Genomic DNA, 16,225 nt, shown 5'->3' with positions numbered 1-16,225 from the left:
TCCCTCTGCCCCTCCCTGACCCACTCACGCTCTCTCTGCCCTCTCTCTAAAATAAAGTAAAATCTTAAAAAAAAAAAACAACCACAAACCCAAATCTGAAGTCCGTTCTCCTGCATTTCCCCCAAATCCTCCCTCAACCTCAGCCCACTTCACTGTAGTCTGACTCATAGAGGCGTGAGAGACAGAAAGAGAGAGACTCCCAGAGAGTCAGGAGGAGACGATGACTGAGAAAGACTTACAGGGAGAAGGAGTCAGAGAGAAAGAGAAAAAGCACAGAGAGAATTAGAGACAGGACAGAGATGAGAGACCCAGAGACGCAGAGGGTGGGAGGACGAGAGAGACAGAGACATAAAGAGAGACAAAAAGTTTCAGAGGCAGAAGCAAAGTGAGACACACAGAATTTCAGAGACAAACCACGAGAGACAGAGAATGGGAGAACTCCAACCCAGAACAGAAAGGAACTTGCCTGGGGTCATGTGACCAGTCAGGGGCAGAAATGAACTTGAACCCAGAGAAATAGAGCCAAGTGCCCCACACACCAAAAAGACCCTGCCCCAATCCCTGGCTCATTTGGCCAAGCCCCGAAACCTCAGATCAGACCCAAAACCAGACCCAGGACCCCAAATGGCAAAAAAAAAAGGAAAATTTGGGGGCACCTGGGTGGCTCAGTTGGTTAAGCCTCTGATTCTTGATTTCGGCTCAGGTCATGATCTCAGGGTCATGAGATGGAGCCCAGTGTCAAGCTCACTCGGGGCTTGGAGCCTACTTCAGATACTCCCTCTCCCTCCCCCTCTCCTCGCTCACGCCCCTCCCCTCAAATAAGTAAATAAAATCTTTAAAGAAATAGTGGAAAAGATTTTGCCTACTGCAGGGCAAATGGCACTACTGAGCACAGTAAGGAGAGCTGAGGTCAGCCTCAAAGAGGCCACTGGAGGGCTCCCAAGGAGTGGTACCCAGCCGAGGCATCACTCCAGCTGGCTGCGAGCCCCAAGCCATTCGTAAGGTAAGGCAAGAAAATAGAAGGGATTAAAAGTCCTTGGGAAAACGGCGCAGGGTGGGGGGGAGCAGGGGGTGTGGACAGAGATGATTTAAGAGCAGCCCCCACCCCTCAGGCATACCCAGAGCTGCAGGGCACAGAACTGGAGCAGATCACACCTCCGCTCAGCAGGTAAAGGACAAGGTGCAGGTCACAGAGGAGGAGGGTTCTCAAGAGAGGGGTCACCGGCTTCATCTGTCGCTAAGACTGGCTGGGATCTCCCTTGTCACCTCCTCCAAGGGTTCTCAAGGCCCCTGGGCTTGTCTTTCTGGGGCTTTCTCTGGCTCTGTGTTCATTCATTAGACACGTGTTTTAGAGCCCACAGCGGGGCTGGGCACCAGGACCTCGGTACTGGTGCTTTACCCAGAAGGTGGCATCTCTCTGTGGACTGAGCCCCTGGGGTCAGAACCCCTGGTTCTTTCCCCTCTACTTCCGCTTCTGCTTCTGCCCCCTTCCCTGTCTCCAGTCTGTCTTGGTCTCTGTCTCTGCGTGTCTCTGTCTAATGTTCCGTGTGTGTGTCTGTGTGTCTGTCTCAGTGCATCTCTCTTTTGTGTCACTCTCTCTCTCTCTCCCTCAGTCTCTGTTTAGCTCTGTCTCTTTCCTGCTCTTTCTCTTTCAATGTCTGTCTGTATGTCTCTCAGGAAGTATGTGTCTCTCTGTCTCTCCATCTCTGTCTTCTGTCTTTCTCTAGCTCTGTGTCTTCATTTGTCTGTCTCTACCCGTGTGTCTCTGTCTCTTATCACTGTCTCTGTGTGAGATTCGGTCTCATGATAGATGATGATAGACAGACAGATAGATGATAGGCGGACATCTACAGATACTCAGATACCTCACTTGGTTTTTCCATATCCCTCATTATCTCCATGTGTCTCTCTGTCTCTCTGTCTGTCTCTGTCTGTTGCTGTCTCTCTTACTGTCAGTCTCACTGTATTTTGACTGTCTCTGCCTGTCTCCGTGTCCTCTCTCTCTCCCTCCCCTCCTCTCCCCTTCTCTTCCCTCAATCCCTGGCCTTTCCCTGTCCCTGACTCTCCCTACCTCCTTTCTTTTCTTCACCTGCCCTCACTTCTAGGGCCTGGGGAAGGCAAGTCCCAGGAGATGCGGAATGAAGGGATCCCACTCCCTTCCCAGTCCTGCCCTTTCCCACTCTGCCCTCCAGATGCTTGCAGCTGCTTTCACCATGGACAGTCTGAGCATAGCCATCTTGCTCGGGCTCCTGGCTCTCACCTGTCTGTTCCTGATCCTCAGTTCCAAGGGCAAGGGCCGGCTGCCTCCAGGCCCCAGGCCTCTCCCATTCCTGGGAAACCTGCTGCAGCTGCGCTCCCAAGACATGCTGGCCTCTCTCACCAAGGTGCAAGGACCTAGGCTTGGAGGAGGAGGGAATAACTGGGGGAGGGGTCTCAGGGCCCCAGACCCCCCTGTGACGTCTGTCTTCCTACTCCCAGCTGAGCAAGGAGTATGGCTCCGTGTACACGGTGCACCTGGGGCCCAGGCGTGTGGTTGTCCTCAGCGGATACCAAGCTGTGAAGGAGGCCCTTGTGGACCAAGGGGAGGATTTTAGTGGCCGTGGTGACTACCCTGTCTTTTTCAACTTCACTAAGGGCAATGGTAAGCCTGCCCCCCATCTTCTCCACCCCAACTCATTCCACACTGAGGGAGCGGGTAAGGGTGAGGGACTGTCCTCCCAATTTTAGTGATACTCAGGGCCACTGATCTCACCAATTACACCAGCTAGGATGGTGCCAGACAGCGCTAGTCGAGGTAGTCTGTTTCACCTTCCCTATCCCCACATCCCACCACCATCTTGAAATGCACTTCCACACCAATCCCCACCTCCATCCAACTCCAACTCCATTCTCATCCCAATCCCTACCTCTAGCCTAACCACATCATCAAATTTCCATCTCAGTCAAGTGGCCAAATTATCTGGCCCAGCCCACATTGCCCACCTCAACCCAGTCCTCATCAACCTTACCTCCATGTTCCCCATTCCAAAATCAACTTCATCTGTATCTGCAACGCTGATTCATCTCCCTCCCTCCATTTCCATTATGAACCCTCTCCCAGTCTCCACTTGAAAATCTGTTATCAACCCCATCCTAACCCTTCAGTCAAACTGAACTCCACCATCATTTTTCTCCCCCGCCCTATCTTCTATCTCAATCACCTATTGAAGTTTTCAGTCCCCACTTCCATTTTCAACCCTAATCAAACTACCAACACCAAAACCAACCCTGTCACATATCTACCCAAGCCCAAGCTCAATCTCAACCCCAGTCTACCAGTCCTTCCCATTCCACACAACTCCATTCCCATCGGCAACCTCAAACCCAATTTTATCCTGAGTCCCATAACCGCCCCCCCCATTGCCCATTGTCATCCCCATCCAAAGCCAAACCCAAATCCACCCATCCAGCAACTCACATCAACTCCAAACCTCTTCTATCTCAATATCCTGTCCTCCTTAGGTTTGGAAATCACCTAGTCTTGTGGGTTTTCTTTTTTTTTTTTTAACATTAATCATTTATTCAAAAGAAGCCATATATGACGGGGCCCAATAAATGACAAAGGAGAGAGAGAGAGTAAGTTGGCAGAAAGTTGCTCTGATTGAAAAGGAGATCTTGGAGGCTTGCACCTTGGACTATTCTTCTACTCCTAAAGAAGCCCTAGGGCTCCCCCGGTCCCCTTGACTAGATGAGTCCCAGCTGTTCCAGAATTTGGAAGTAAAGCGCTCTGGTTAAAGGCAAAAACCCACTATTGTGTATTGAATACACTTTCCACCTTCATGTCCCCTTCCTGGGCTTGATCTTATGACCTCACCAGCCCACGTACACCAAATGCAAGGAGGTGGACACAGAGCAATTGAGAAAGTCACCTTGCTACTTTTGCACAGAGAACATCTGGATACATACATTATCTGTTACTAAAAATAGCTACCATCTAATTCTTCAATACATAGTACAGAGGGTAACAAAAAACAGGGTTCTGCTGCTTACTGGCTATGTACCTTTGGACAAGTGGCTTCCTCTCTCTGACCCTGAGTCAGCTAGCATGAAAAAGTTGTTACAAGTCAATGAGATAATGCAGACAATACAAGGCAATCACTGAGATTTTTTTCTTCTTCAGCATCTAGTTCTCTGCTTGCTCCGGGGAAATCAGAGATAAACACATCGGAGACCTTATCCTACTGTAGTCCCATCAACAGACTATGACCACCTACAGTGGTCAGGGCTGGGATGGGGAGGCAGGGAAACTTTGGGAGCCCAGAGGAAGCACTTGAGTCAGGCAGGGAGGGAGGGCCAGCAAGGGCTTCCTGGAGGAAGGGACCTCTCAGTTGAGACCTAAAAGATGAAGATCACCAGTCAGGAGCAGACAGAGGGTGAAGAGTGTTCTGGAAGAAGGACCAGCCTGTGCAAAGACCCTGAGTCCAGGGAAAGAAGAGAACAGGGTCTGTCTTGTTCCTGGATGAAGTCCCAATGTCTCAGTGTTTATTTCTCCTTTCTCCCTTATTTGTGCTTTCATTAATTAATAAGCATTCACCAACATCTCCCATGTGGTAAGCTCTGCTCTGGCAATGCTGGGGACACAGTGGTGACCAAGACAGCCCCTCCGTCCTTCCACTCCCACCCCCACCTTCACAGCTTAGAGAAGGAGATAGCCCGATGGCCACACTGTGATAATCCAGAGTGACCAGGTCTATGTTGAGGGAAACAGAGGCAGGGTGATAAAGACTATGGTGAGGAAGCCCAGAGCCCTATGGAAGCTCAGCTGTGGCACCTGACCTAGCCTGGAGGGTTATGTAGGACTTCCCAGGAGGGGGTAGATTCCAAATTCTCAGTCTCTCTCCCAGCAAACACCAGGAAAGGGGACTCGGATGGCAGTAGTCTTGGGGACAAGTGCATCAGTTGAGCTGGCCCCTCTCCTCTCTCCAGGTATCGCCTTCTCCAACGGGGACCGGTGGAAGGTCCTGAGGAGGTTCTCTGTCCAGATTCTGCGGAACTTCGGGATGGGAAAGAGGAGCATTGAGGAGCGGATCCTGGAGGAAGGCAGCTTCCTGCTGGCAGAGCTAAAGAAAACTGAAGGTTGGGGTCCCCAAACGCAGTAGATAACCCCTAACTCACACCCATCCTACTTAGTAGTCAGGACTGGCCAGAGAGTGTGGGCACCAGCTCAAAACCCCTGGAGGCTCCTCACTTGACCCGCAGTAAGAGTGGCGCCCCCTGGAGGTGGATCGGCTTCCGGTGCTGTGTTCCTTGAGGTAATGGTGAGCGGATATGTGGCGGCCTCTCTGTTGCTGTCTCTGTGTGGTGTTTTTTGGGGTTTTTTTTTAAGATTTATTTATCAGAGAGAGAGAGGGAGGGAGAGAGAGTGGGCAGGGAGGGGCAGAAGGAGAGAATCTTCAAGCCGGCTCCCTGCTGAGTGCGGTGACACACACGGGGCTTGATCTCCTGACCTTGAGATCATGACCTGAGCAGAAAACAGGAGTCCACCACTTAACCCACTGAGCCACCCAGATGCCCCCTCCGTGTGGTAATTTTTTAAAGGAAAGATTTTTATTTTTTATTTTTTAAAAGATTTTATTTATGTATTTGAGAGAGAGAGAGAGAGAAAGCATGAGAGGGGGGAGGGGCAGAGGGAGAAGCAGACTCCCCGCTGAGCGGGGAGCCCCACCTGGGACTCGATCAGGGGGACTCCGGGATCATGACCTGAGCGGAAGGCAGACACTTAACCGACTGAGCCACCCAGGCGCCCCTCCGTGTGGTATTTTGAACGCAGTTTGTATAATTGTGGTGGAAGATGATGGTGATGATGACACTCTTGAGAACGCACGACTTGTGGGGCCCTGTGTTAAGCACACTTTCACGCATAAGCCCCTTAAGCCTCTGAACGATCCATTTTGCAGATGAGGAAACAGAGGCACAGAAAGGTCAATTAACTGGCTTGAAATAATAAAGCTAGTCAGTGGAGGAGCCAAGATTTAAACCTGTGTCTAAGGTCCATACTCAACACACTAATGCCCATTTACTGAGTGCTTCCTGGGGACCAGGCACTATACTAAACTCTTCAAATGTATGAACACATCTCACCTCCCCTGAAACCCTGGGAAATTATTACAAGGATAAACCTGAGGCCCAGAAAGATTTAAGTCACGTGCCCAGGAAGTGGCAGAGCTGGGATGTGAACCCAGGTCAAAGCTGCTCACCCATGAAAAAAAAATAAAAATGACCAACACTTAGGGCACCTGAGTAGCTCAGTTGGTTAGGCATCTGACTCTTGATCTCAGCTCAGGTCTTGATCTCAGGGTCGTGAGTTCAAGCCCTGCATTGGGCTCCATGCTGGGCATGGAGCCTACTTAAAAAATAAAAATAAATAAAAATAAAAGTAACCAGCACTGTTCCAAGAACTTTGTGAAGGAGATCCTATTATAAACCCCAATTTACAGGAGAAGAAACTGAAGCAGAGAAGCAAACAGCCCTCTACCCTGATCTCCAAATCTTGCTGGCTTTTGAGGGGGGAAATGTGGCCAGTGATGCTTCAGGGATTAAATGATATGATGTAAATAAAGCAATAATGACTGCCTGAGTTAGTTTCCTATGGCTGCTATTTAAAAAAAAAAAGAAAAGAAAAGCCACAAACTTAGTGACTTAAAGCAACACAAATTTATTCTCTTACAGTTCTGGAAGTCCATAAAACTAAAATGGGTTGGCAGGGCTGGCTCCTTCTGGAAGCTCTAGGGGAGAATCCATTTCCTTGCCTTTTCCAGCCTCTACAGGTGCCCTGCATCCTTGCCTTGTGGCCCCTTCCCCTATCTTCAAAGCCAGCAACATAGCACCTTCCAAAATCTCTCCCTCTCTTCTCTCTCTTTCTCCCTCTCTCCCCACCAACACGTCACCTTTTCTTACTCAGACCCTTCTGCCTCCCTTGTGATTACATTAGGCCCCCGTGGATAAACCAGAATAATCTCCGCATCTCAAAATCCTTAACTTAATCACGTGTTCACAGGCTCTTAGAGAGGAGGACATGGATATTTGGGGGGGCCACTATTCAGCCTACCACACCACCGTGGTTCACACAGGCTCATGATGGGCCAGGCCCTTAGCCAGTCACACTTTTACTGACTCCTTAAAACAGCTCCATGAGGAGAAGACTGTCATCAAGCCCATTTTACAGACGAGAAAACCAAGGCTCAGAGAAGGGAAGTCGGCTCATCCGGGCCACACCGAAACTGAGCGGCCAAGCCAAAATCCAAACTATGTCGACCTAACTCCAGACTCAGTTTCCGGGCCATGCTGTTGTTGTGATGCCTCATGTGTTATTGTCTGTGATCTGTTCCGTCGTCGGATCATTGGGTGTCAGGTGTCGCGTCGTGTTGCTGTGCCATTTCTGGGTGAGGTCGTGGTGTTGGCAGACCCTGATGCGCGATTGTATTGTGTTGTGTATCGTATGTATGTTGTTTTGCGTGGTGTGTGCTGTGTGTTGTATCGTGAAGAATAGCCTGTTCCGCTGCTTGGTGGTGTTGTCATTGTGCCAAAGGATGTTGTGGGTTCTGTCCTGCCTGGCGTGTTGCCAAGGACCCGGGGTGTTACGCTGCAGGTCAGGTGGCCAAGACCATTTGCTCTGTGCTGCGAGTCCCATAGGCATGGTTGGGCTGGATGTCGTGCGCTCTAGTGCCGCTCGGGGTCTGGGGTGTTGCACAACGCGCCCCCTGACCCCCTCCGCCCCTCACTCGCAGGCAAGCCCTTCGACCCCACGTTTGTGCTCAGCCGCTCCGTGTCCAACATTATCTGCTCTGTGATCTTCGGCAGCCGCTTTGACTACGACGATGAGCGTCTGCTCACCATTATCCGCCTCATCAGTGACAACTTCCAAATCATGAGCGGCCCCTGGGGAGAGGTCAGGAGGCCCAGGTTGGGCGGGACAGGGTTGGGGTTCATCCAGTCCTGGGAAACGGGAAACAGTGGGCGGGGAGAGGATGCGTTGGACCCTCCCTGGCCCCGCCCCTTCCCGTCTGGCTCCGCCCCCGCATCGCCCTAAGCTGTCTAGCCAAGGTCAGTCTCCACAGACACCGAGGGCCCCCGCCCCACCTCGGTCTCTCCAGAACCCAGCTGACCCACAAAACCCCGCCCGTGCCTACCTGCTCCACCCTGACCTCGCTGGCAACCCCTCCACACATACGAGCGCGCGCTTGCGCTACCTGATCCTCCAAACCCCTCCGACTCTCCCTCATCCCCAGTTGTACAACATCTTTCCAAGCCTCCTGGACTGGGTACCCGGGCCGCACCGACGCCTTTTCCAGAACTACGGGTGCATGAAGGACCTCATCGCCCGCAGCGTCCGCGACCACCAGGACTCCCTCGACCCCAGCTCTCCCCGGGATTTCATCGATTGCTTTCTCAACAAGATGGCACAAGTAAGCCTGGCCTGGAAGTCGCATCTCTGGTCTGACCTGCTTCCCTCCGCCTCAGACCAACGAGGATCCCGGGTTGAGCGGGTTTGAGACGGGTCTCCCTACATCTGGGGAGTGAAGTTGGAACACCTGGCCACTAGGGGGCCCATCGCCAATTAACAGCTCATTAGGAAGTCCTTAAGGATCTGTTAACCGTGGGCCCTGCGGCTGAGATTTTCTCTACCCGGCCCTTTCGCGCTCCCCAGCTTCCCCGAGGAAAGAAAGTTAAACAGGGTAGGGACTGAACGGACACACCCAGCAGGAGGCGTGCAGATCTGTGGGGAGCGGGTCGCACAGACTCCGAGCCTGTGGTCAGTGATCCGGCCCGGGCTCATATCGCCACCCCTCAACCCCCGCAGGAGAAGCAGGACCCGCACAGCCACTTCCACATGGATACCCTGCTGATGACCACACATAACCTGCTCTTTGGCGGCACCGAGACCGTGGGCACCACGCTGCGCCACGCCTTCCTAGTGCTCATGAAGTACCCAAAAGTGCAAGGTGCGCGCGCCCCAAGCCTGGCTCGGAGATCCTGCACACAGCGCCGCGGGGCACACCTGCTGGGCACTCGGGCCCCACGAGCCTCAACTCGCCTACCTCTAAGCCCCGCCCACAACCAATGGGCACGGCCCCGCCCAGCATGCCAGATAGCCCAGGCCTCCAGTTTACGCCTGAGACCCCCAGCCAAACCCACAAACCCACACGGAGGCCGACCCCATCCGCAGGCTCCCGCGGTCCACACAGTCGGCCGGAACCTGGACCCCGCCCTCGTGGCCTTGCTTTGCGCCCCACCCCTGACCCTGACCACACAGCACGCGTCCGGCCTCAGCGCCCCGATCTCAACAGTCGGCTAGAGCCTGGCCCCGAGCCTCAGCCACAGGGCCAGCCAGGAACCATCAGTCTGACCCTCGCTGTCTGACCACCCGCCCACACAGCACGGTCTGGGACCCCCACCTCTCCAAACCCCGCCTCTGGGCGGATCCCGGAACCCTGGCCTCCAGCACTGAGTCTATTAGGGTCCATACCGCCTGCCCCACCCCCGATCTCTCCGGGCTTTCGTACAGCCTACCCACTCGACCCACCCTCCATCCGGCCTGGTCCTCGAACCCCGCCCGCTGTCCCATCCGGGACCTGGACTCCCGGCAGCCCCTAAGCCCCGCCCGCACAACCCCGCCCCTAGGAGCCCGGGCACCAACCTAATTTTCACTCTCACCTACGTCTCCCAAACCAACCCTGCCCTTCGAGGCTCCTGCTAACCATCATAGGCATCTCTGTAGCGGCGTCCCTACTGGGAAGCGTAGGCTGGACCCCCCACACACACACATGCACACATGCACACGACTGGGAGCCCAGTCGAGCCCACTGGTACCCTTGACTAACGCTCCCCCCTCCACCTCCAGCCCGCGTACAGGAGGAGATCGACCGCGTGGTGGGTCGCGCGCGGCTGCCTGCGCTGGACGACCGAGCGGCCATGCCTTATACAGACGCGGTGATCCACGAGGTGCAGCGCTTCGCAGACGTCATCCCCATGAACTTGCCCCACCGCGTCACTCGGGACACAGCCTTTCGCGGCTTCCTGATACCCAAGGTGTGCTGGGCACCTGGCAATGGACGTCTGGCACACTAGCAAGAGGCATCCCAGACTTGCGAATGGCATCCGGGTCTCTAGCAAGGAGGATCCCAGGCCCTAGCCATCAGTACCCCGGGCCTTAGTGACTGGCATCCCAAGCCCTAGCAACAGACATCTGAAGCTCTTAAATCCAGAACCTCAGCCCCTTCCCAGGGCCTATTCAGTACTATAATGGACTGGACCCTGACCTGAACCTCAGACCCCTTGCCCAATACAGCTCCCCTTCCTAGGACCCCTCTCCAGCATCCCCAGGGTCTAAGACTTCATCTTGGGGACCCACTGTGCCTAAACACTGTTCTGAGAGAACTCTCCCTAGTCCCAGAAACCCCAAATCTGCTCTGACAAGGGGAGGTACCCCCCATCCCTGTCAACACAGCTTCTAGCACCCATCTCGTGTAACTCCAGACAGCGACACACATTTCCCGAATCCCTGTTGGGAGTCCTGGGCTCCATGCCCCTTTATCAAGTTCCGGGGGCCTCCAGCCCTGTGGAGTGAGATTTCAGCTTGAGAATCTCCCAGACCTTCTACCCCTACTGATTCTGCCTCCCCACCCACACAGGGCACGGATATCATCACCCTCCTTAACACAGTCCACTATGACCCCAGCCATTACCTGACGCCCCAGGAATTCAACCCTGAGCATTTTCTGGATGCCAATCAGTCCTTCAAGAAGAACCTTGCCTTCATGCCTTTCTCAGCTGGTGAGAGCCATGGGGACAAGAATAAGGGTCTTTGGGGTCCCATATTCCTACCTCATTCCACTCTCCAAACCCTCTCGTTTCTTCATCCCACCTCATCCTCAGCTTTGGATGTGCGGAGACATTTGTTCTCCCTCCCAACTCTGCTCCCATAGGCAGATAATGGCTAAAATCCTTGAGGAGGGAGGAGGGGCAAGTAGGATATTAATTCAACTTGGAAGCGATCACCGTCAATCTCCCCACTGGGTGGCGCAGGTGAGCAGTTCTAGTTTCCTTGGCTTTGGTCTTTATCCTGCTGAAAAAAATCTTTCCTGTTTAACCCAGTAGCAGAAATAAAAAGGGGGAGGGAGGAATAATAATAATAAGCCACCTACCATATTGCCCACTGTGTGCCAGGCGCTACTTTTAAGAAGAGCTATTAGAGTGGTGGCTAAGAGTTAGGTTTTCCAGCAAGACCCCAGCTCTGTCGTCTCCCAGCTATAATGGCCTTGAATATGTTACTTCACCTCTCTGTGCCTCAACTTCCACATCTATAAAATGGAGAATGATCGATAGAATTCCAAGGCCCACCTCTTGGAATTGTTAGGATTAAATTAATTAATATCAGTATAGTGCCTAGAGTAACATATGACACGCAGTATGACCTACATGGCATTATATTCTCATTTCTTTACCTGCATTTAGCATTCATAGCAACCTAATGAAGCAATACTATCATTTATTTTATTTTATTTTATTTTATTATTTTTTTAAAAAGATTTTATTTATTTATTTATTTATTTGAGAGAGAGAGAGAGAAACAGCATGAGAAGGGATAGGGTCAGAGGGAGAAGCAGGCTCCCCGCCGAGCCGGGAGCCCGATGCGGGACTCGATCCCAGGACTCCGGGATCATGACCTGAGCCGAAGGCAGTCGCTTAACCAACTGAGCCACCCAGGCGCCCTATTTTATTTTGTTTTATTTTATTTTTTATCATCCCCATTTTAAGTACCCAGAAACTGGCTTGCCCAAGATCACAGAACTAGTAATGGCAGAGTCAGAATTCGAACCCATGAACTTGTCCTTGTATCGGCCAGATCCTTTTTGGCCCCGGATTTACTTAATGCATCTTTCCCAGACCTTTAGAAGGGTGGCTCTGTGACGTCGCCAGTCATTAGCTTCGTATGTTCTTCTCCGAGAATTTGCGACTGGAGCCCCTCACCCCATCTTATCTCGCCGCCCCTCCGCACCCTCCCACCCCCGCAGGTCGCCGACTGTGCCTGGGCGAGTCGCTGGCGCGCATGGAGCTCTTCCTCTACCTCACCGCCATCCTGCAGAGCTTCTCGCTGCAGCCGCTGGGGGCGCCCGAGGACATCGACCTGACGCCGCTCAGCTCCGGGCTGGGCAACTTACCGCGGCCTTTCCAGCTGTGCCTGCGCATGCGCTGACGCTACGGCCCTTCCAGATTCGCGGGTGGCGGGGAGGCCCGCCGGGGGCTGCCCCAGTCACCTGCTCGTTCCGCTGTGCCCCCATCCCATCGCCCTCACGCTCGCTTCCCCGCACCTGTGCCTGCCGCCTCCCCAGCCCCCAACCCCCATCCTGACCTGGTCTGCGCCCCCAGAGGCAGAGAAACGCAAGGGGAAGGAGAAGAGCTTGCCTCGTTCTATCGCGCGCCCTTTTGGGGGCTGTTTTTATAATTTTCTAATAAAGTATCTTTATAAAAGATTCAAACCTGCCTGGGCTGAATTACAGGGAGGAGGGCAGCCCCCTAGGATGGGGAGAAGGAAGGTCTGGCTCAAAGGAGACACCGAACTGACTAGTTCTACCTTCACTCTTAGAGTGGCTAGAAATTGGGAGAAATTGTGTCCTGGGGTAAGGGTCGGACGACAGCCTGACGACAGAGAGGCAGAGAAACCAAGACAGAGAAAAAGGCAGAAGCCCAAAGATACACAGGACGGGTCTGCAAGAGATGCAGGGTGCCATACAAGATGGAGATGGAGATGGAAGCAGGGAGAACTTGACAGACCCAGAGACAGGGACACAGAGACTGAGAAATAACACTAATACTTACACAGTGCTTCCTATTCACTATAAATGCCCCCCATCTAAATCTCCCTATAAGACAAAGAAGCATTATACACTTTTTTAAAGATTTTATTTATTTATTTGAGACAGTGAGAAAAACCACGAGCAAGGAAGAGAGGGAGAAACAGACTCCCCACTGAGCAGGGAGTCCGACGCAGGGCTCCATCCTAGGACTCCGGGATCATGACCTGAGCTGAAGGCAGATGCTCAACCGATTGAGCCACCCAAGCATCCCACATTATACACTTTTAGAGACTCGGAGAGGTGAAATGACTTGGCCAAGATCACATAGCCGGAAGCAGGCAGGGCTGGGAACAGAACTCAGACTCCAACACTGCTCCCTTCCACATCACAAGTCAGAGACGCAGAGGGGTACACGGATGGAGAAATGGGGAGACAGAGAGAAGAGAGAGAGCGATAAAGAAACAGAAATGGCCAGAGAAGTCCAGAGAGGAAGAGCTATGAAGGGGAGAAGTAAGACACTGGAAGACTACTCAGACTATTCCTTTGTCTTGCAATTCCTCCCTTTGGGGTGGGGATAGCAGTCCCGGGCATGGGGCCTCCTGACCTGGGACTGGATTTGTCAGCCTGACATCCTGCTGACAGAAGCATTTCTCAATGAATGGGGCGTCTTCGGTTCCGTGGAGTCAGAGTTAGGCAGAGTGGTGGTGGCTCCCCAGCCATGGGTGGAGGTGGCCCGGATGACCATACCCTAAACGGGGTCTCCCCAAGGCCATCCAGAAACTGGGACATGCTCTGCTGAGACTTATAGGCGGTCCCCATACCAGGCGTTGGCTCCTTAATCCCCACGCTGTTCTCACCACAGGCCAACCACAGAGTCTGCCCCAAGGGCCCAGGCAGGGACACGGAGGGGGAGAGAGAGAGGGAGAGACTCCGAGGTCTTGAGGAAGAAAGATGAAGAGAGAGAGGGAGAGACTCCAAGGTCTTGAGGAAGAAAGATGAAGAGACAGCAAAGAGAAACACATGGACGTACTAAAAAAGAGATGCAGAGAGACAGAGAGATGCAGAGAGACAGACAGGAGAGATCCTGAAAACCACAGACTAGGAGAGACACAGAGAGACAGGGAGGCACTGACAGGAAGGGAGAGACATGCCCAGAGAGAAGGAAGACAAGGAGATTCTAAAGCAGAGCTAGAAATTGAGAGGAACAGAGATGAAGAGAGACAGAGATCTGAGAGCAGGAGGAAAAGGGAACTAGAGAGACAGGAGCCATACAAGGTGAGACACAGAGACAGACAAGGAGAGAGACGGTCACAAGGATCTGGCAAAAGACAGAGACGGAGGAAAATAGAGTCCGAGTTAAAGACAGAGACAGACAGAAATCGGGACAGAGTCATGCATTGGCTCTACAAACATATACTGAGCACCCTCTGTGCGCTGAGCACTGTTTTAGTGCTGGGGATACAGAAGCGAACAGGACAAACGCCTGCTCTTGAAGCGACCCAGAGAGGGCGGCTCACCAGGGTTCCTGGACGGAGAAAGCCTGACAGGTCGGGAGATCCAGGGCAGAGACAGAGGCAGGGAGACGGGGAAGGGGGAGATGAAGGGAAAGAGAACTGAGAGGGATACCAACAGGAACAGAAGCAGAGTAAAACAGAGGCGGAAAGAGAGAGAGAGAGATGAACAAAGAAACACAGAGGAAGACGCTGAGAGCTGAAACAAAGATAAACAGAGAGAGACAGAGACCCTGAGAGACACTCCCAGAGACAAGGCCAGTCCCAGAGGCTGTGCCGTCCCCACCCTCTCCCCAGGTCTGGGCCCTGTGCCAGGCACCTGGCGGAAGGCTGGATCCGGCCAGGCAGGGGCCTGCAGGAGGGTGGGTCGCCTTCCTGAACAGTGAACGGGTACAGCATACACGGTTCCAAGAGCAAGGGCATGGAAGTGACAGGGGCTCAGGCGCCTGTCCCTAGGAATCACAAGCACAGGGCACAGGAGTGCCAGGCTAACGGGTATGTCACCAGGGGTGTTTTTAGAAGTGTATTTGGAAGTCAAACATGTATTTAGGAATCAGAAGTATAAGGTAGAGCATTCAGGGGGTCACGGGCCCAAAGGTGGCCAGGGGGTTCAGAAATGCACACCTACGGGTCAAGGAAGATGGACCCCAAGGACCCAAAGGCTCAGTAGGGTGCACCTGTTGGTCAGGTGTATTGATATGGAATGGAATGCACAACAGTGACAGAGCTGGGGGGCTCAGTGGAGACCTTGGGTTGGGGAATCTGCAATATGAGCAGCCTGGAGACGCCCACCTCTCCCACCACTCCCACTCTGGGTATCCAGGTATCTGGCGGGGGCTCCACCCAAGACCCAAAGGGAATCAAATAAAGGCGAAGGGGGGCAGGCAGGGAGGTTAAAGGGCATGATGCTCATGGGCATCACAGTGCCGCTGCTCCTCCTGCTGCTGGCCCTAGCCAGGTGGGGTTGGAGTGCTCAGGGTGCCCAGACTCAGGGGGCCCTACCCTCGGGGCCTACAGCACTCCCACTGCTGGGGAACCTGCTGCAGCTGGAGTCCGGACGCCTGGACCGTGCACTCATGGAGGTAGCCCCGACCGTGGGCTGGGGGGCTGGAGGTCCTGGTTCTCTGAATGAAGACAGCTGAGGGCTCTTACCCCATGAGTCCTGAGGAGGGTTGAGGGGCCGGAGTCCTGTGTTCCAGGAAGGAAGGAGACTAGGGGTGGAAGCCGGGAGCCTGGACATCTGCTTGAGAGAGGAGAGGGACAGTGGGCCTGAGTTCCTGGTTCCTGGCAGAGTCGCTCTGGGATCCCCCTCTCCCCTCCCCCCCCCGCCCCACTCCTGGGTCCTGAGGGAGGAGGAGCCTAGAGTGAGAAGGCAGGTCGGGGGGCGGCGGGAAGGGGTGCCGAGGGGTCTGTTCTCCTGGTTCAAGGCGGGGAGGAGAGTACCGAGGGCCAAGACGGCTAGTTCTGAGGGTGCAGAGGGCTCGGGCCCTGGTCTTGTAAATCCCCTGGGAAGAGGGAGCTGGGGGCCTGGACTCCTGCGGATGGAGGAAGGAGGTGGGGATCTGACCTCCTCCGCCAGTGATGAGGGGATGAGATGGGGACTCCTGGGTCGGAAGGAAAGGGAGCAGGGGGCGGGGGCTCTGGGGTGGAGGAGGGGTCAGGAGCCCGGACCAGGACGCGCTGAGCACCCGCTCCGCGTAGCTCTCTGGCCGCTGGGGCCCAGTGTTCACAGTGCGGCTGGGCCCGCGTCCTGCAGTGGTGCTGTGCGGCTACTCAGCGCTGCGGGACGCATTAGTGCTGCAAGCGGATGCCTTCTCCGGCCGCGGGACCATGGCTGTTTTCGAACGCTTCACCCGCGGAAACGGTGAGCCCCAGGCT

General features: G+C 53.9%; 1 protein-coding gene across 1 annotated transcript; it reads left to right on the top strand.

Moving 5' to 3' along the window:
• The first annotated feature begins 1,116 nt into the window (after positions 1-1,116).
• On the top strand, positions 1,117-12,518 carry LOC123855022 (cytochrome P450 2F5). The gene is made up of 10 exons (XM_045890382.3): positions 1,117-1,168; positions 2,193-2,384; positions 2,479-2,641; positions 4,966-5,115; positions 7,767-7,927; positions 8,268-8,444; positions 8,840-8,981; positions 9,881-10,068; positions 10,671-10,812; positions 12,054-12,518. Exons 2-10 carry the CDS (start codon positions 2,193-2,195, stop codon positions 12,233-12,235), a joined length of 1,497 nt encoding a protein of 498 aa, XP_045746338.1. The 5' UTR covers positions 1,117-1,168; the 3' UTR covers positions 12,236-12,518.
• The last annotated feature ends 3,707 nt before the right edge of the window (positions 12,519-16,225 follow it).

The sequence above is a fragment of the Mirounga angustirostris genome, unplaced genomic scaffold (assembly GCF_029215605.1).
Source record: "Mirounga angustirostris isolate CCGP_5_RB_7025 unplaced genomic scaffold, mMirAng1.0.hap1 SCAF_16, whole genome shotgun sequence".
Classification (NCBI taxonomy): Eukaryota; Metazoa; Chordata; class Mammalia; order Carnivora; family Phocidae; genus Mirounga; species Mirounga angustirostris.
This window is presented reverse-complemented; position numbering and strand designations above follow the sequence as displayed.

Excerpts from the sequence above, each read along its gene's own strand:
- LOC123855022 (XM_045890382.3), top strand. The coding sequence starts at position 2,193 with ATGCTTGCAGCTGCTTTCACCATGGACAGTCTGAGCATAGCCATCTTG. Across the intron at positions 10,069-10,670 it reads GCGGCTTCCTGATACCCAAG|GGCACGGATATCATCACCCT; the intron begins GTGTGCTGGGCA and ends CCACCCACACAG. Across the intron at positions 10,813-12,053 it reads CTTCATGCCTTTCTCAGCTG|GTCGCCGACTGTGCCTGGGC; the intron begins GTGAGAGCCATG and ends CCACCCCCGCAG.